This window comes from Pan troglodytes, chromosome 18 (assembly GCF_028858775.2).
Source record: "Pan troglodytes isolate AG18354 chromosome 18, NHGRI_mPanTro3-v2.0_pri, whole genome shotgun sequence".
Lineage (NCBI taxonomy): Eukaryota > Metazoa > Chordata > Mammalia > Primates > Hominidae > Pan > Pan troglodytes.
In genome coordinates, this window is record NC_072416.2 from 30,367,281 (window position 1) to 30,387,934 (window position 20,654).

At 49.8% G+C, this 20,654-nt stretch overlaps 1 protein-coding gene across 24 annotated transcripts in view; it reads left to right on the forward strand.

The window, feature by feature from the left end:
• Positions 1 to 20,654, forward strand: part of KATNIP (katanin interacting protein) — a 230,679-nt gene that overhangs the window by 194,194 nt on the left and 15,831 nt on the right. For all 24 annotated transcript variants that reach the window (XM_063797736.1, XM_063797739.1, XM_054669051.2 and 21 more), the window contains 4 exons: positions 5,701 to 6,423; positions 7,820 to 8,025; positions 10,327 to 10,405; positions 17,561 to 17,738. In XM_063797736.1, coding sequence (XP_063653806.1) covers positions 5,701 to 6,423; positions 7,820 to 8,025; positions 10,327 to 10,405; positions 17,561 to 17,738 — 1,186 coding nt within the window. The remainder of the gene's footprint in view (positions 1 to 5,700; positions 6,424 to 7,819; positions 8,026 to 10,326; positions 10,406 to 17,560; positions 17,739 to 20,654) is intronic.

Genomic DNA, 20,654 nt, shown 5'->3' on the forward strand with positions numbered 1-20,654 from the left:
TTCCAAGCTTTCCCAGCAAACAGTCGGTGCAAAGCCTCCAGGAGTTCCGAGGCAATGGTGTTACTCCAACTTGCCCAAATTCAAGAGATTTTGTTTCACTTTAATTTCTTTCCAAGCATTTCAGTGCTTGGCTCAATGCACATTAAGAACCAAGCCCCTGAGATTTCGTGCTTGTTAAGTCAGTTGTGCTAAAAAGGAAAGTTGCTTAGAAATTTTAAATTATCCATTACCCAGAGCCAAATCCCATAGCCATGCCCTTCCGGAAAGGTACAGGCCAGCCTACCAAGAATGCTGGTAGAATGAATGACTGCCCAAGTTCTATTCTGGGATTGGAATTTCGTTGCCAGTATAAGAGAGAGCCTGGGTAGTGGGTGCACTGTCTCACACCTGTAAACCCAGCACTTTGGGAGGCCAAGGTGGGAAGATTTCTTGAGGCCAGGAGTTCAAGACCAGCGTGGGCAATATAGTAAGACTCCATCTCTACAAAAGTTTTAAAAAAAATAGTTGGGTGTGGTTGTGTGTGTCTGTAGTCCCAGCTATTCAGGAGGCTGAGGCAGGAGGATCACTTGAACCCAGGCACTGAAATGCCTGAAAAGAAATTAAAGTGAAACAAAATCTGCAGTTCAAGTCTGGAGTTCAAGGCTGCAGTCAGCCATGATCACACCACGGCACTCCAGCCTGGGTGACAGAGCGAGACCCTGTCTCTAAAAAAATGAAAATTGGGCTGGGCACAGTGGCTGTTGCCTGTAATCCCAGCACTTTGGGAGGCTGAGACGGGAAGATCACCTGAGGTCAAGAATTCGAGACCAGCCTGATTAATGTGGCAAAACACCGTCTCTACTAAAAATACAAAAATTAGCCAGGTATGTTTGAGCGCACCTGTAATCCCAGCTACTCGGGAGGCTGAGGCATGAGAATCGCTTGAGCTCGGGAGGTGGAGGTTGGAGTAAGCCGAGATCACGCCACTGCACTCCAGCCTGGGTGACAGAATGAGACTCTGTCTCAGAAAATAAAATCATAAAATAAATAATAAAAGAAAATAAAATTAATTAATTAAAATCAAAGTAATATAGGGAATTTATGAAAATCAAGACAGAGCAGGATCCGATCTCTTTAAAAAAAGAGAGCGAGAGAGAAAGAGCAAGCCTGAGAAATCTTATGCTCAGCAGAGCATCTCGTTGAATGCCATCTGCATTTTGGAAGTATTTTCATCAGGGGTCAGTTGTTTACAGGTGGAGGAGATCTCATCAATCCAGTTTGAGCAGTAAAGAGGATGTTATTTGGAGAATCCTTAATGATCACCTTGACCCCAAAGGTAGAGAGTGTAGCCACTCATCACAGGGGACTGGAAGGAAGAACCAGAAAGTTGGCAGGAACCAAGGACGCGTCTTTCTGTTTCTTCTGGGCCCTACCTCTTCTTCTCTGTGGGTCCACTTCCCCTCACTTTCCTCACGATATCAGCTTTCTCTGCTACTCACACGGCCTCACAGCCATATGAGCAGAAATGTGAGGAAATGGCCTCACAGCCCTGGAGTGACTATGCCCAGCTCTTGTTCCTGCAACCAATTCCAAAGTCTCAGGGGAGAAGCCGATTGGTCTACTTGGGTCAGGTGTCCACTCCTTGTCCAATCAGTGATGGCCAAAGGGTGATTCACTGGAATAAACATGGCTCTGTGATATCCCTCTAAGTAGTTCATCGTTTCCTGTTTTAGTAGCAATTACCACATACCTCATGGCAGTGCAGTTGATTTTGACAAACTTCAGTTCAGAGCTCCATAGTCCTATTCATCTCAATCTAGGAGTATGTCAGGAATTTTGATAGCACCATCTCATCACTGGGGGCCCTCCCAGATTGTGTTGACTGCAGGTTGAAGGAGTGGCTTTTTGATGTCTGTGCAGATTGTAGAAATGTTGGTGACAACAGGACAGAGCACTAATCCCAGCAGCTCCCCAATTCCCCAATTCCCATGGAGTCTGCAGACAGAGAGGTCCGTGGGCCCCCAGCCAGCTCTTATGTCAAAGAGGTCTAAGAGCAAGGCTCAACTCCTCTGCTTTTTTTTTTTTTTTTTTTTTTTTTTTGAGATGGAGTCTTGCTATGTCACCCAGGCTGGAGTGCAGTGGCACAATTTCAGTTCACTGCAACCTCCACCTCCTGGGTTCAAGTGATCCACCCACCTCAGCCTCCGAAAGTGCTGGGATTATAGGCGTGAGCCACTGTGCCCGGCCATCTACTCCTCTGCTTTTAAACCCAGAGTGTACAACTCAGGGAGAATAGGTTAGAAAGCAGACGCAGAATGAAAGCAAAGTCCCTGCCTGCCTCGCGCAGTCAGGCAGCATCCCTGACACGTGACATTCGGTGCTGTCTCCTTGGTGCACTTGCAAACCAACCCAGGCCATTCATTTTAGTCAGTGGAAATCAAATCACATAAACTGAAGTCATGAGAATCCATCTGGGTAGTTCCTTCTGCCACATGTTAAGCCTCGTGCCTGAGGGGAGAGGATGGAAGAAACCTCTGGTATCTTTTTAAATGGCAGATGAGAAGTGGGGGAGAGCAGAGGACAGGGGCAGAGGAACTGACAGGTGGAGCGGGGAGTCCCTCGGCCTCTAGGCCTGATCCTGAGGGCTGCACAATTGTGGTGCCAGTGTCCATCCCTTCACTGGCATTTCCACACACCAGGAGCTGTGCTGCGCACTGGGACACCTCCAGGAGCGAGGGTAAAGTGGCAGAGAAGGCCTCTCCAAGGAGGCGGGTGACAAGCAAAGCCAGCTAGGTGGGCCTCCAGAGGAAGAGCACTTCTGGCAGGGGTGCAGCAAGGGCAAAGGCTCTGAGGCCAGAAGAGACAGCCTGTCCAGGGAGCAGGAGGGCCAGCGGGGCTGGAGCTGAAAGATCATGGTGGGGAGCGCAGAGGGGAGGGGACAGGAGTCAGTGGCAGCCGTACTCAGGGCTGTGGGCATGGTAAGAGTCAGGTTGTCTTGATTCTCAGTGCAGGAGAGACAATGCCAGCTAGAGGGGTTGATGACAAATTCCATTTTAGGCACATAGAGACTGAAGTGACAGAGTGGACATGTCTGGACCTTCCAAGAGGTCATTAGAATTGAAGGATGGTGCCTAGGGAAGAGATGGCAGAACTTGACCTGTAAAGTTAAGCAGGGCCTGCCTGAGAACCAGGAGCTAAATGAGGGCAAGGAAGGATGGCAGTGTCAGGAGAGGAGCGGCCTGGGCCTTGGGACACCCCCAGACTGAGGGTGGGACTGGGGTGATGGAGAGAGTTGTCAGTGGGAGAGGCAGAGAACCAGGGAGGTATAGTGGCTCCTAAGCCAGTGGAGCAGGAGGTATCAAATGGAAGAGGTTTGCCAGGGATGTCACACATAGACTGAAGACTGACAAAGACTGGGAGGTCATTGTTCACTTGGAGAAGGCATTTCAGTGGCGGGTTAGGGAATTGTAGGAGTCTTACGGATGCAAAGTCCAGAAAGCCACCAGGAGTTTGACTTTAGGCACAGCTGGATCCAGGAGTTCAGAGGTTGTCATCAGGATCCTCCATCTCTCGACTCGTGTTCTCGGTGTTGGCTTCATTCTCCGGCAGGTTCTCCCTATAGGGTAGCAAGATAGCCTTTGGCAATTCCACATGTACATCCTTCCAGCTTCAGCACCACCAGTTTAAAGAGTGCCCCTCCTTGAGGCCAGCTTGGAAGGATACTGTCGGCATTGATCCAATTAGATGGCCGGAAGGTGGGGGGTGGGGTGTCCCCAAAGGATCCCCCAAATCTGAGTGGAAGGGGAAGTGGAGTTTGAGTGAGCAAAACAATCCCACTGGAAAGAGGCACCGGGTGGCAGGGGCTTGGGAGAGGCTGGGAGGGGTGGGAGGGGTGGCAGAGCACCTGAGCGAAACAGGGAGAAAATAGGGCTGTGGTTGGAGGGAGCCACAGGAGCGGGTCACCTTCCTGTTTCTTCCTTTCTTCTCTTCCAGGTAGGAGAGATTTAGGCATGTCTGCAGGCAAAGAGGGGAAAGTGCCAGTGGGGAAGGAGTGATTGAAGATTCTGGAGAGAGGAGATAATTGATGGAGCCGAGCCCCCTAGGAGACAGGCAGGAAATGGAGTACAGGGCACAGTGCGATATGAAAGGAGGAAAAACAGAATGTCAGTGTCAGCAGCCGCTGTTTTTGCAGGATGACACCCTTAGATGGCAGTGAGCCATGGCGTGGCTGTGAGAACAGGCCACTGCGTGGTGTGCACGCCGTGGCTCTCATGTTCCATAAGGAGCGTGGGGCCTTCAGATCAGTCTGGGACCGTGTTCTCCACGCACCTGGGACACAGGCTTTAGCCATGTGTGCAAGTAAATTCCTTACCTTATAATATACCTGGCTTAATGGCTTTTTAAAATAGCATTTTTGGCTGGGCGCGGTGGCTTACGCCTGTAATCCCAGCACTGGGATTCGCCCAGCTGAGGCAGGTGAATCGCTTGAGCCCAGAGTTCAAGACCAGCCTGGGCAACATGGCAAAACCCCATCTCTACCAAAAAAATAAAAATAAAAATTAGCCGAACATGTTGGTGCACACCTGTGGACCCAGCAACTCGGGAGGCTGAGGTGGGAGGATCACCTGAGCCTGGGAGGTTAAGGCCATAGTGAGCCATGATCACGCCACTGCACTCCAGCCTGGGTGACAGAGTGAGACCCTGTCTCAATAAATAAACAAATAAATAGCATTTTTTTCTTGATGATAAAAGTATTACAGGCTGGGCCCAGTGGTCATGCATATAATCCCATGTACTCGGGGGGCTGAAGCGGGAGGATCGCTTGAGGCCAGGAGGTCAAGGTTGCAGTGAGCTTTGATCACACCACTGTACTCCAGCCTGGGCAACAGAGCGAGACCCTGTCTCTAAAAAAAATTAAAAAGAAAGAAAATAAAAGTAATGCATGAAGGGAACTTTAAAAAAATCAAGCTACAAAGAAGAAAATAAAAGTCCTTCCTGCTCCCCACCCAGAAACCAGGAACAACACTGTTAACACGGGTGCATGTCACCCGTACCAGGATATGCTGCATTTAAGCTGCGTATCTGGCTTTTTCCTTTTTTTTTTTTTTTTTTTTTAACGTTCTTTTACAAACCTTCCACCTGCCATTAAATTGTCTTTGAAAACACCGTTAGAGTCACGTGACTGTGACAGCCTCCAGCACACACCCTCTTGTTGCTGACTCAGACGCCTCAGGCAGCAGCATTGCCCCTGGTCATGTGAGTTTCTACAGTGGGGAGCGACTCCTGGCAAAGTTTCTAACACAGCCAAGTAGTCTTCCCTTGGTTCACACGATGATTGCATTCTTAGAAAATTCAGTCTATGAAAAAATGCTTCATGTTTTTGCAAAAACAACAGATTCTGGAATTGGGTGATCATAGACAATTATTTTACCGACCTGAATGGCCCGCAGGACAGTCAGAAGCTGTGTGGGACAGGAGACCAAGCTCTGTGCCAGGGCCCCCATGCAGTGCAGGATGGTAACATGCCTGGCCCCAGCCATCCAGTGCCAAGAGGCCTCTTGGCTAAGGAGACAGCCAGGAACAACCCCGCTGGTTTCTAGAGGGCTCCCCTGGAGGTGGCCCTGCCTCACTGAGAGCCACCACAGGAGACAGTCTCTAATGGTCCCCACTTCCACACATGCCACTCACAGGGCTTCCCCCCTCTTGTGTCCTTTCTTCCAGAAGACACCTGGTCTTCCAGGACGCCGTCACGGTCAAGGTGGTGCAGTGAGCAGGAGCACACACTTCACGAGTCATGGAGCTCCCTCAGTGCCTTCGACCGCTCCCACCGGGGACGCATCTCCAACACGGAGCTCCCGGGGGACATCCTGGATGAGCTCCTGCAGCAAAAGAGCAGCCGGCACAGCGACTTGCCCCCCTCCAAGAAGGGGGAGCAGCCAGGACTGTTGAGAGGGCAGGATGGCTACTCTGGAGAGACAGACGCTGGGGGTGACTTTAAAATCCCCGTCTTGCCTTATGGACAGCGCTTGGTCATTGACATCAAGTCTACCTGGGGGGACAGACACTATGTCGGCCTCAACGGAATAGAAATATTCAGTTCCAAGGGTGAACCGGTGCAGATTTCAAACATAAAAGCAGACCCTCCCGATATCAATATTTTACCAGTCTATGGGAAAGACCCCCGCGTGATCACCAACCTCATCGACGGGGTGAACAGGACCCAGGATGACATGCATGTCTGGCTGGCCCCCTTCACGCGGGGCAAATCCCACTCCATCACCATTGACTTCAAGCACCCTTGCCACGTTGCCCTGATCAGAATTTGGAACTACAATAAATCTCGGATACATTCCTTCCGAGGCGTGAAGGACATCACAATGCTGTTAGACACCCAGTGCATCTTTGAAGGAGAAATCGCCAAGGCCTCTGGAACCCTGGCGGGAGGTACGGCGTGTCTGTAAGAATTTTCTCAGAGCCCCTATCTGTGACTTGCTGAGAGTCTATGGGAAAAAACAGACCAGCTGGCTAGCCAACAACAGATCAGTCCTTTCTCTTTCTTTTTTTTTTTTTTTTTTTGAGATGGAGTCTTGCTCTGTCCCCCAGGCTGGAGTGCAGTGGCATGATCTTGGCTCACTGCAAGCTCCGCCTCCCGGGTTCACGCCATTCTCCTGCCTCAGCTTCCCGAGTAGCTGGGACTACAGGCACCTGCCAACACACCCGGCTAATTTTTTGTATTTTTTTTTTTTTTTAGTAGAGACAGGGTTTCACCATGTTAGCCAGGATGGTCTCGATCTCCTGACCTCATGATCTGCCCGTCTCGGCCTCCCAAAGTGTTGGAATTACAGGCGTGAGCCACCGCGCCCAGCCCTTTTTTTTTTTGGCAGGGGGACAGGATCTTGCCCTGCACAGTGGCATGGTTTTGGCTCACTGCAGCTTCGACCTCCTGGGCTCAAGCAATCCTCCCACCTCAGCCTCCTAAGTAGCTGGGACTGCAGGTGCACCAACCCACCTGGCTAATTTTTGTATTTTTTGTAGAGACGAGGTTTCACCATGTTACCCAGGCTGGTCTCGAACTCCTGGGCTCAAGTGATCCACCCACCTTGGCCTCCCAAAGTGCTAGGATTACAGGCATGAGCCCCTGCACCCAGCCACAGACCCGGTCCACTCATCCCCTCTTACAGCATGAGTGTGCTAGGCCTGACCTCATTCAGCTCCTCCCATAAAGCACCTGTCTTGGTCTGGCCCCTAGAACCTGAGTCTGAGATGGGGCATTCTTTGGCAAGTGACTTATGGAGGGAGTGCTTCTAGGAGAAACCTGGCATAGTGAAGCAAGGATATAGTTTCCAGGAAGCCCAGCCACAACCAGATCTTGAGGGAGGTCTGGAACATAAATTTCAGGTCTTTCCTGCCTGAAGGTGAAGGAGCAGGGCATTAGAACCCCACCTACCAGGCAGTCATTGGAACCAAGGCTTCCCAGTTTGGAGCTGTAACTCCCACACCCTTCCAGGCAAGGCACTCTGAGAAAAGGATCCACCAAGATCTGGGTGGGGTACCAACAGCATCTCGCATAGTGCCTCGCCCACCCCAAAGAAATGTCACTTGCCTGATGACATATCACAGTGATTCTCATGAAATTAGATCCCTTCCTTAGATCCATGTGATGCTTATGGTCCGTGCATTCCATTTGCAAATCTGTGAAGACTAATAAGGCTCACACTAATCAATACCAGTTAGGGGTGTGGGGTTGTACAGCACAGAAGTGGATGGGTTTAGGCTCTTGATCTACAAATCTCTGGGATGTGAAGTGAGTTGACCCTTCTGTCATCTTGATAACCATTAGCCCCAGAGCACTTTGGAGACACGATCTTATTCACGACCGATGATGACATTCTCGAGGCCATATTCTATTCCGATGAGATGTTTGACCTGGATGTGGGGAGCCTGGACAGCCTGCAGGATGAAGAGGCAATGAGGAGGCCCAGCACGGCCGACGGCGAGGGGGATGAGCGGCCCTTCACCCAGGCTGGCTTGGGGGCTGATGACCGGGTAGGACTGGAGCTGGGGGGCTGTGGGGGGACCCCCAGATAGGTTTCTTCCCCTAACTCAGAGTAGAGCAGGGAGAATTAAGATGGATATCCTTTAAGCTGCTGGTGCCACTGTGTTGACATTTCCCATCTTTCTACTTCTTTTTTTTGTCCTCTATGTCATATTTCATTCTCTAATTATTTTTATTTTTTTATTTTTTTTTAACCGAAGTAAAGAAAGTATTCAAATTCTAATCAAAGCCAGGAGAAATGAGCTCTGTGTCATCTCTGCAATTCAGAGGTTGGCAGTCTCGGGGGAGTTTTTGCTTTGGGTTGCGTTTTGATCATTCGCTGTTGTTTTTGATGGAAGGACTAGGAACGCTTTTCATAGGCAGAGTTACAATTAAAATAATGATCATCACAGCCATGGTTTCATGAACACATATCATGATCCAAGCAGGGTACACAGTGTTCTTGTTTCACCCTCGTGACAACCCTCTGAGTAGAGACTATTAACATTGCCATTTCGGAAACTGATGCTCAGACAAGTCAAGTGACTTGCCCAAGGGCACATTGTGACAGAGAAACAAGGGTAGAACTTGAATGCATGATTCCACAGTTTATGCTTTTAATTGGTAAGCAACTTATTATTTTTTTATTTTGTTTAGAGATAGGGCCTGGCACTGTCGCCCAGGCTGGAGTACACTAGCGTGATCATAGCTCATTGCAGCTCAAACTCCCGGGGCTCAAGCAATCCTCCCACCTCAACCTCCTGAGTAGCTGAGACTACAGTGCATGCCACCACACCTGGCTAGTTTTTTTTTTTATTTTTTGTAGAGATGTGGTCTTGCTATGTTGCCCAGGTTGGTCATGAACTCCTGGACTCAAGCGCTTCTCCCACCTTGGCCTCCCAAAGTGCTGGGATTACAGGCAAGAGCCGCCACACTTAGCCAGATAAACAAATCTTTTAAAATGAAAGATGACCTTCAAGGTCAATTCAAGTCAGGACCAATAGGAAAAAGAGGAGATGGTTAAACAGGGTAGGGGAGAAATGGGGACAACACAAGCCACAAGGGATGGGGCTGGGCTGTGGGAAGGTCATGACTGAGGCAGGACAGCAACATGTCGTGTGGACCCCATGGTGTTCACTGGGGATTGTACCTCGAAGCCAGGCAGAGCATGGGGTGCGGGAGCAGGGCATGGGGAGGCACAGGCAGCTGGGGAGTGCGTGCCCCTCCCCCTCCCCACATCTAAGGAAAGCGGCCACCAAGAGGGGCAAGCCCATTGTTGCCAGTTCTCCTGATTTTTACAAGAGAGGCCAGAAAACTGGATTTTTCTGTAAAATCTCTCCATTTAAAAATGCTGGCAGTGAATTCAGATGTGTTCAAACCTTTTTTGGGCCACAAGCCGAGCCTGTGCTCCTGATTCGACCCAGGGGTCTCCAGGTGGGAGTCCACCCTGGGCGCTTCCATTTGCCCAGCGTTTTCCAAATGACAAAGGTGCTTGTAAGGGACTCTGATGGGCCCAGCGCTGTGAGGGGCTGGGGGGATCACTCTCTCTGTCTCGTGAGAGACCACCGCCTTCACTTCATTTTGCACCTCAGCTTTCCTGGCTGTGAAGTAGTAAAGTCTCTTTTGCCTTCACTTATGGTGCAAAGAGACAATGAGCAAATAGTTTATATGTAAGGCCCAAGAAGGGTGTGGTGGCCCACCGTTGACTCTCTGAAGACCAGGATTTTTTATCCTGGCTACCCAAGGAAATCACTTGGGTGGATCTTTAAAAATGTCTGGGCCCCACCCCTAGAGATTCTGCTTCAGTGAACAGCCAAAGTTAAGAGCCACTCTCTATGGTTTGAATTCTTCCCCTTCCTTCCTTCCCTCCCTCCCTCCCTCCCTCCTTCCTTCTTTTCCTCCTTCCCTCCTTCCTTTCCTCCTTCCTTCCTTCCTTTCTTCCTCTCTCCCTTCCTTCTCTTCTTCCCTTCCTCCTCCTTTCCTTCCTTCCTTCCTTTCTTCCTCTAGCTCACCACATAAGCATTTATTGAGTCCTTCCCTGTTGGAGGAAATCTAAACACCTTAGCTGTTAGCATCAGGCTCCTCCCCAGCCAGTGAGAGCTGCTGACAAGGATGCAGACCCTGGAGGGTCAGGGTCCGCCCATATCACTGGTCCCATAGCTTCCACAAAGGCAGAAAAATCCAGGAAAACACACAAGGACTTACCTGGGCATAGGGTGGGCAGTGGTAAATGCAGAAACAGCCAGCCAGCTAGCTGTGTGGGTATCACTAAAACCACCCCCTTTTCCTCTGCTTCTCCAACCCATGTGCAGATCCCGGAGCTAGAGCTCCCATCCAGTTCCCCTATCCCCCAAGTCACCACGCCAGAGCCAGGCATCTACCACGGAATCTGTGAGTAGCTCTCCTGGAGCAGTGTTGGGTGGAAGGAGGACCTTCTGGGGACAGGGGGAGTTGTGGCCAGTTGGGACAGGGTTTCGCTGGACAATCGGGTGGGTTGGACACCGTACAGAGACACCAGTCTATGGGGCAAGTGGAGGCTGAAACCAGCCTGCGCTCAGCTCCCTGGCCCTAGCAGGGCCACCTCACTCCAGAGGAGGGGCATCTCTTAGCATTTTGCCTTCCCTGAGGGGCATTTTTGCATGCAGACACCCTATGTGTTAGCTGTGACCCTGACCCAGAAGGTGTAGTTGGCACCCAGAAAGTGTAGAACAAGAGGACATTAGAGCCTGAAGAGACCCAAGGCATCTGTTGGTGCAGTGCCCCGAGCTGTCTCTTCCAACTCCACCAAAGAGCAGATGCACAGGCAGAGAAAACCTGCGTCCACTCTGCCCCGGGGGTGGGGGCAGGTGCACAGGCCCAGGGTACCAGGTCTTCTGACTTTTCAGAAGAAGTCGGAAATCTAGAGTCTTACGTGAAGTCTCCAGATTCTCAAATGTGGGTAACGAATTTTCTCATGTTTTAAAATATCACATGAGCCAAATAAAACACTTATTGTGTATCTGGCCAGCTGGCTGCCAGTTTGTGACCTCTGAGCAAATCCCAGGGGTTTTCTGCTGGGCCTGTTCCTCACCCTTCTTTTCCATTGATCCTTCCAGCCAGTTCCTCTCTTCATCCATGCGTGTCCACATCAGCCCCTCCCCGTCCTGGGGAATCTTCAAGCCCAAGTTCACTGCTGATTGTGATCTCCTCCGTCCTGCACCCTGCTAACCAGGTTCCTGGAAGCCTCACTTCCTGCTCTCTCCTGCCCCCTGTGAATGTGACCCGCTTCTGCTTTATCTTCTGAGACAAATGTGACACTGTCAGGATCCCCTCCCCACCTCCCCATCCTCATCTCCAAAATGAAGCTGGAGCCTCTCCGAATCCTGGTGTCAGCCCTTTCGGGACCTCCCCATGCCATCTCTGGAGTCCACCTGCAGGCACCTGTGCAAGCCACACCTTCCGCCTAGGATGCCTCCCTGCTCCATCTCTGCCTTCTGACGACCACCTGTCGCTGGCTAGGTTCCCTAGACGCAGACCCTGAGATGGAGTTTACTGGGGTGTGCTCTTGTCAGGGAAGGGTAGGAGGCAGGATTGGGCAGAGGGAGAAGCTGGTCTGCGGTTCAGCCACTTCAAGGCCTCAGCCTGCTCCACAGGGAGCTCGGAACCTGGGATGGCCCTTTGGAGTCATCCTGAGTTGAGTGAGGGGCCATGTCTTTATCTGTATCAACATGGCCCTGGCTATGGGCTGCCCCTGGGGAGGGGCATGGTTTTTTATTTTACTTTTTAATTTGTATTTATTTATTTTGACACAGTTTTACTCTGTCGCTCAGGCTGGAGTGCAGTGGCATGATCTCAGCTCACTGCAACCTCCGCCTCCCAGGTTCAAGAGATCTCCTGCCTCAGCCTCCCAAGTAGCTGGGATTACAGGTGCCCACCACCACGCCCGGCTAATTTTTGTAATTTTAATAGAGACAGGGTTTCACCATGTTGGTCAGGCTGGTCTCGAACTCCTGACCTCAGGTGATCCACCCACCTTGGCCTCCCAAAGTGCTGAGATTACAGGCATGAGCCACTGTGCCCGGCTGGACATGGCTTTTTGCAAGGAGACTCTCTTCAACCAAGGGCAGTCACAAGTCAAGAGCCTCAGTGGTGAGCTGCCAACCGTCAGCACTTCCCGCCACCAGAGGACTAAGTCCTTCTGTTCCTGGGGGTGGGAGGTGGGATCTGAGCAGTGCCCTAAGTGAGCTCCACATCCCCTCCCTTATGGCCCTTCTGCGACCGCATCTCCTCCCCAGGAGTCTTCTCTATCATCCCCTGTGAAAATTCATCTCTCCTTCACCTACTCCAAAATGACCAATGATCTCTTAGAAGGTGCCTTAGAGGAAGGTGCCTTATTTGGAATTCTCATAGCCCCTTACATTCCAGGGCGCACTCTCAATTACTTTCGAATAGCAGCAGTTTTAAAGGCCAACCTAACATTAGGCAAGAGCCTGGGTTGAGGCTTGGTTTCATCTCCCAGACAGGCACTGTGCTGGGCTTTCTCTGCCTTATCTCGCTGTAACACTCCTAGCTCTGTTTTCCATGAGATCAGGCAGCTGAGGCTCAGAGAGATGGAGTCGCCTACCTAAGGTCACACGGCCAGTACGGAAGCTGGGAGTGCAAGCAAAGGTGTTTGAATCCAAAGCCCACATCCTCACCACACTAGCAGATTGCCTTAGGGTTGCCACTGGGAGACCACCTCACATCAGAAGCCTCTGTGCAAGAGTCAGTGTCCCCCATGAAGCTGTGAGGTCCCAAAAGACAGCCATCGTTTTTAATTCAATTTGGTTCTCCCGTAAGTTGGTCAGGATTTTTTTTGGCAGGGGATGAATAATGAAAATTTAATTCAAGCTGAGTTCAGCAAAAAAGGGAACTTATTGGCTTATGCAACTAGAAGTTAGGGGTCGTCAGTTTCCACACAGCTGCATTCAGTTACGAAAATGATGGCATCAAGACATGGTGTCTGCCTCCCTCTCCCTGGTTTCTTTTCGTCTCTTGACATTCTCCCATTCAACACCATCCATGTGGAAAGTCCTGGAAGCTCCAGTTTATGCCTCCTTTCTACTCAGCAGTCCCAGATGAAAGACAACTTCTGTTTTCCTGAATCCCAATAGTTATCAACTGCTATCCCAGAATTAGATCTCTGGGCCTAGCTTGAGTCATGTACCCATTCTCTTTTTTGTTATTTTCTTTGCTTGCTGTTATTGTTGTTTTGAGACAGGGTCTCACTCTGTGGCCCAGGCTAGAGTGCAGTAGTGCAAACACAGCTCACTTCAGCCTCAAACTCCTGGGCTCACGAGATCCTCCCGCCTCAGCCTCCCGAGTAGCTGGGACTGTAGGTGTGCCACCGTGCCCGGCTAATTCATATGTCCATCCTTAAGTCAGCCACTGTGACTCACCATGGTAGGTAGGGCGGGAGGTGGGAGATGGAAAACAGATTGGCCAGGCCTGGAGCCCAGAGAAAGGGGTCAGCCACCCAAACAGTGTGGACCGAGCACAGGGTGGTTCTCCAGAGCGGGTCAGAGTGTGGTCACCAGAAGGAAGGCAGGAATGCTGGCCAGGCAGAAGCAGCCACTGTCCCCTTCATCTGATGATTTCCCCAAAGATGCTGCCTGTAGATGTGTTTCCTGCTGACCCAGCTCCTGACCTTTCACAGAGATGTTATTTCAGTGCCTTTGGGAATTTGGCCCTGGAGTAGAGCTCAAAGACCTTTTTACGGCAAGGCAAGTGTAATTTCTCTTCTCTTCTCAGTAGGAAGGCAGAAGAGCCTCTCAACCAAGCACCCTCTGCGTCTGTTTTGAGGCCTGTGATTTCTGCATCTCTTCTCTCTGAACCTTTGGCTTTTTCCTCACCGTATTCAAAATCCTCAACCTGCTTCACCACTCCGTGCAAGAGCGGAGCACAGAGAGAGCTTTAATAAAGTGACCCGGGGGGAATGTGTCGGGGTTGGTAAATACGGCCAATCCTATTAATGTTTTGAAAGGGGATATATGACTTGCTAATTTGCAGATGACACTAATTTTGGAAGTTTTGCAAATATCAGCAGTGATGAATAAGAAAGGAGCTGAGAGGGTTGAAACATGGGGGAGAAATAACAAAATTAATTTCCATTTGTATAAATACTAATTGATACACCAGAGGAAAATGAATATGGAATGTTGGATATTAGCTCGAAAAGGAGAGTAATCAATTTCAGAACAGCCCCAAATTAGATGGAATCGCAGTGCAGCTTGCCAGGCAAACAAAGAGATTGCAGGCTTGGGAGAGTCTGGGCCGGCATCTCTTTGTTGTCACAGAGGGAGGTGGCATTTCTCCCTCACACTGATCTCCATCATCGAAATCCACATCCTCCTCCACCTGTGGCCCTTCTGTCTCAGGAGTGGTGCCACAGCTCCTCTGTCACCTAGGTCAAAACTTTTTTTCCCCTTCCTTCTGTATCCAGACCATTGAGAATCCTGGTAGTGCTATCTCTGAAACAGATCCTGTGTCTGTCCCCTTCAACCCTATTTTCATTGCCACCAGCCTTGTTCAAGCCATCCTTACCGCAACAGCTTCCTCCCTGGTCTCCCTATAAAATCCAACTGATGGGAGCTTTGTAAGATGCAGATCAGATCATGTTGCTCCCCTGCTTCAACATAGAATCTGCCAGTAGCTTCCCATTGCAAAGAGAGGAAAATCCAAGCTTCTTGATATGATCTAGCCCCTGCCTACCTGTCTGATTTCATTTTCTTCTACTCTCTCCCTTGGCCGCTTGGTTCCACCTATGGGTCAAATTTGTTCTTCTCTCAGCCTGGAATGTTCTTCTTCCAGAAATGCAAAAACATGATAGGTTCCTTCTCAGCACCCTGGTCTCAGCTCAAATGTCACCTCCTCAGGGAGGCCCTCCCTGACCACCTCTGCTCATATTCAGTCACTCCCTATCCTGTTGCTATTTTCTTTCATAGTGTTCATCGCTCTTGGAACTGTTGCCTTTCTTTGTTCATTATGTGCTTATTGACAGTCTTTGCTAGAATGCAAGCTTCTTGAGTTCAGAGATTGTGCTCTGTTGTTCATTCCTGCAGCTCTTATGCCAAAAATAGGTTCTGGTACACAGTAGATGATCAATAAATATTCGTTGACTTTTGACTGTGAATTTGGTAAAACCCAATAGTTTTTGTTTGTCTCATTTACTTGCAGGTATCTACTGAAGCCCTACTTGTTAATTAGTCATGTGTTTAAAATTTTTACTAAAAACATTCATTGAACATCTACTAAGCACTGTTCTGGGCTCGGGGGATACAGCAGTGAACAAAACCAGCAGAGTCCTGGCCTCAGGGAACTTCCGTCTTAGTGGGGGAGACTGATGAAGACAAATAAGCAAATCAATGTAGACTCGATTGTCAGGAAGCATTCAGTGCTATAAACAACAAGGCGAGCAGGGTAAGGATGTAGAGAGTGATGGGGTGAGCAGGGCTGTTTGAGCTCTGGTTATTAGGGAAGGCCTCTCAGGAAATGACATTGGAACACTGACTCATGCTGAGAAGGAATGTGTCAGCTAGCTTTTGCTGCCGAACAAGCCAATCCAAAATCCACTGGCTTAACACAACTACCATGAATTATATTCATGATTGACTGGTAATTCAGTGGCTTGGCTGGGCAGCTCTGGGTGAGCCAGCTTGGTTGGCCTCTACTGGGCCTGCTCGAGTTCCTGATCAGCAGGGAGGTGGACCAGCAGCTGAATGACTTAGGACATCTTCACCCACCGGTCTGGCAGTGGGGAGGCTGCTGGCCAGAGAGACAGGTGTCTGGGTTAGCTGGGCTGCCTCGCACGGCGGTCTCAAGCCCCGAGTGCTTTACAGGCTCTGCTTGCCTCACGTGGGCTTCTGTCCCAGTGTTCAAAGCAAATCATGTGACCCAGAGTCAGGAGCAGAGAAGGAAACTCCAACTCTGGATGGGATAAGGGGCAAAATCACATTGCAACGGCAGGGACACGGGATGGGACGAGTTTGTAGCCACTTTGCACGTGAATGATGCGGCGAGAAGCCCATGTGCAGGGTGTCGTGCTGGCCACATGTTTTTTTCATCTGCCCCAGAGATGCTCAGAGCTACCTTGGCACCACGAAGGAGGAAAAGGATCTGAGGGCTAAGTTACAAAAAGTATGTTGGGAGATGTCAGGGGCGTGGGAGAGAAAACCAAGCTCCAGGGAGGTCAGGTGACCCAGCCCCTCTTCATGGCCACAAAGAAGTCCTTTCACCTCTCTGGGCTTCCAGTTCCTCATCTGAGCTGCAAGGGGGTGGTGCCAGATGACACCCTGCTTCCTTCTGCCTGCTCTGTGGTGCTGGCATTTCTGTGAACGCTGCAAAGAGTGAGTCTTACACTTAGCTACCCAAAAGGGTGCTAAAATATGTGGCAAATTCTCTAAGGGCAGAAGGGTTTATTGTGTTTGGTCTTGCTCTAATGAGACACCATTAAGGAAAGAGACGTTCCAGCCAATTATCTGACAGGGCTTGATCATGAGATTCATTCCATTTGAGTTTCCTGGGCAAATGAATGACATCTGGGCTGTTTTGCCCCAGGGCCACAGAAGGTCGCTTCTAAATGGTCTCTGATCGAGAGAGGATGGGAGCAGAGGCAAAAGGATGGCGGTATCACCCTAGGTCACTTCCTTTACTCTGAGCCCACGTGAATGTTTGTGATAGCAGCCAATTTGCATAAAATGTCAGTTTCCAGCGCTGGGGCTTACTGATACAAGTCTCCATGTAGTTGCTGGTTTAATCATTCCATCTGTACTGAGCTCCTACTGTGTGCCAGGCACCATGCCAGGCTCAGGACACAGTGGTTTAGAGAAACAGATGGGGTTTCTCCCTCAAGGAGTTAGGCATCTGGCGGGGCAAGTGGGTATTTACCAAGATCACGCGATTACAGCAGTGACCAGGGCTTGGAAAGGGAAGTGTACAGTGGCATGGCAGGTTATCAATGGAGGTTTGACCTGGTCAAAGAACTCAGGAGGGCTTCTCTGAGGAAGGGAGCTGGGATCTGAAGGGTGCGCACAAGTCAACCAGGCCATGTGAATTCTAGGGAGGGGTGACAGCACATGCAAAGGCCCTGTGGTTGGAGAGAGAGGAATATAAATACGAGAAACTGAAAGACAGTCTGGGTGGGGCCTAGGGTCCCTGGTGCACAGTGAGGTCAGAGAAGTAGATAGAAGTCTGATGGGGAATGCGTTGTTGGCCAGAAAGCATGGGAAGCCACCAAGGATGTTCAGTGTGGTGTGGGACAGCACAATCTGGTAGGCGGAGGAAGGACTCAGGGCTATGTGCAGGTTTAACCCTCGTCCATGCAGCTTACCGTTGTTTTCTGAGCACTGACAGTGGCCTGGGCCCAAGGCCACCTAGAGGAAAGCCACAGAGCCCACCCGCAAGGCCCTTTGGGTCTGGGTTGAAGTTGCTAGAATATAGAGGCCGAATAGCATTCCTCTTCCTGTCTTCATTTTAGATGCCTCCTCTGGAGCCTCTGGTGCTAATGGGCCACTTCTCTTCCTGTTGCAGGCCTTCAGCTGAATTTCACTGCCTCCTGGGGAGACTTGCACTACCTGGGGCTCACTGGCCTGGAAGTGGTGGGCAAGGAGGGCCAGGCGCTGCCCATCCACCTGCACCAGATCTCCGCTTCCCCCAGAGACTTAAATGAGCTCCCTGAGTACTCTGACGACTCCCGGACCCTGGACAAGTAAGTGTCTATCAGAAGCTTTACTTTCATGACCACAGGGTTTTGGGGACATTGTTCTGCCTCTGAGACTTCAGATTCAGACATCAAATAGAATCGCATATGTCCCTCCCCTGGACACCCTGTGAGGTAATGTGGTCAAGGGAAACCGAGGCTCAGGAAAGAGAGGTGGGAGGTGATTCTCCAGGGCCACACAGCTGGAAGTGTCAGGAGGGATTTGCAGGCGGGTTCCCATGCTTCCAGACACAGCCGTGGTCTGCATTTTCTTCTCTGTGCTTAGCAGAGCGTCTCGCACACAGTAGCTGTCTGTAAACCTTTGCAGTGGACGGTTCAGAGTTTACGCATGAATGACCCAGGCCTCCCGGGGGCTGAAAGCTCCCTCTCCCCTCCTTGAGGTTAGAGGTGATGGCTCAGGAAGCCTCCACAGGCGGTGGTGGCTGCACTTTCCCCTGCACTTGTCAGATTTCATAAGCCAAGGTTGCGTCAAGTCAGTAGGTGGGGAAGCCTCAAATACAGCATTGATCCACATGGACCTGCAGCCCACAGACCAGCACTCGGTTCCCCTGCTCTGCACAGCCAGAGGGTCTGGGCGCTGCTTAGAGGTGTGAACTAGGGTAGTCAGAGGGATGGGAGTTCAAATCCCGCCTCTGCCCCATGGCAACTATTAGGTAACTTTCTTAACCTCTTCAATAATAACAGCAATGCTAATAATAATAACTGATCATATGACTGCCAGTTTTTGAGCACTTATTAAATGCCAGGCACTGGGCTATGCGAAGCAGGTGACACATGTTCATCCATTGAAGCCTCAAACAGCTCTTTGAGGAAGGGACCATTATGAGCCCTACTATACCGATGTGGAGACTGAAATATGCAGAGGCCACCTAGACTAGTGCAGTGGCAGAGTCATGATTGGAACGCAGGCCTGTGGGATACCTACCATCCACTCACTTAACCACTAAGTTATACTGTCTCCCCTGCCTTGGTTTCTTTATCAGTAGAATGGGGAGTCATTCCCATGGCATGTCACATTGCAGCCACATCCCTTGGCCTGGTGCTGAGCTCATGCAGAGTTGGTGGCAGGCTTCTCCCTGCTTTTCTATAAGGTGGCCCTGAACCGTGGCCTCACCCCCTGCTACCATTAACTGCTCATGGGCCCCTCTGACCACCCCCCACATCCTGGCAAGTCACTCTGCTGAGTATTTAGGCTTGGAGCCTGGAGACCTGGCTCCCAGTCAGCTGGAAAAGTGATCAACGCACAGTGCGGCTTATGGATCCTTCCCACCCACTCACCACCCACCTGCCAGATTATCTGTCAGCAAATCCCAAGCCTGATAGCATTTCCTCTGTAAGTATTTCAGTGTATACCTCTAAACAATAAGGGATTTAAGAGAAAACATAATCCTGGTACCATTGTTATACTTGAAAAAGTTGCCTGTGCGCGGTGGCTCATGCCCATAATCCCAGCATTGGGAGGCCAAGATAGAAGGATCACTTGAGCCCAGGAATTCGAGACCAGCCTGGGTAACAGTGAGACTGTGTCTCTACAAAAGAAAAAAAAATTAGCCAGGCACTGTGGCACATGTCTGTGGTCCCAGCTCCTTGGGAGGCTGAGGTAGGAGGATCACTTGAGTCCAGGAATTCAAGACCAGCCTGGGCAACATAGTGAGACTATGTCTCTACAAAAAAAAATAAAAAATAAAAAATAAATTAAAAAAAGTAGCCAGGTACTATGGCATGTCCCTGTAGTCCCAGCTACTTGGGAGGCTGAGGTAGAAGGATTGCTTGAGCCCGGGAATTCAAGACCAGCCTGGGCAACATAGTGAGATTGTGTCTCTAAAAAAAAAAAAAAAATAGCCAGGCATTGTGGCATGTGCTTGTGGTACCAGCTACTCAGAGGCTGAGGTGGGAGGATCACTTGAGCCCAGGAGTTCAAGGCTGCAGTGAGCCATGATTGTGCCACTACATTCCAGCCTGGGCAACAGAGCAGGACCCTGTCTCAACAAAAAAAAAAAAAAAAAAAAAAGAAAGAAAGAAAAAGTTAACAATGATTTCTTAAATTACCAGATATCTAGCAGATTCATAGTCCCCACACCCACCCTTTTTAACAGTTTGCTCATTTGATTTGAGATCCAGATAAGGTCTATGTGTTGTGATTGGTTGCTATGTCTCTTAAGCCTCTCTAGGTTCTCTTTCCCCTTTTTCCATTTTTTTCTTGTAAATTACCTGTTGAAGAAACCAGGTGGACCTGAATTTTACTGGCTGCATCTCTATGGTATTGTTTAGTCTGCTCCTTGCTCCCCTGTATTTCTAGTACATTGTTAATTAGATCTAGAGGCCTGATCAGATTGAGGTTTGACTACTAGGGCAAGATGGCCCTGGGGACATATAGAATAGAATGTCTGGTTGCCAGGCTCTTTGTGATGTTGGAAGCCAGTCATGCTGGCGAAGTCCATTAATTCATTAGGGGTTGAAAAATGGTGGTATTTTCGCCTACTATTCTTTTTTAAATTTATTTGCTGAAATAACTGCAATAAAGAGAGAATTTCCCTCAATTATTTGGCTACTCTGTGGTGAAATTCAGATGGGAAAGGCAGCCTAAGTGTTGGATTCTCTCCCCTCCTTTTCTTTTTGGCTTTCCAAATAACTGTTTCTCTAGCATCGTCTAAAACGTGTGTTTCTTTTCAGGGATTATTATGAACTCATGGATTTTAAACATACAGTACTGCATTTGAAGAGTCAATTCTTTGCAGTGTTTATCCTGATTGATGTTTAAATCATTCCCTCTTGGATGCTGGGAAGTCCTGAATCCTTTTAAACAGTCACCTTTCTTGCCTTCTGATGTGACAGATGCTTCAGGCTCATCTGGTTTATTTCTTGTCCCAGACCTGGAATCAGCCATTTCTCCAAGAAGCCCTG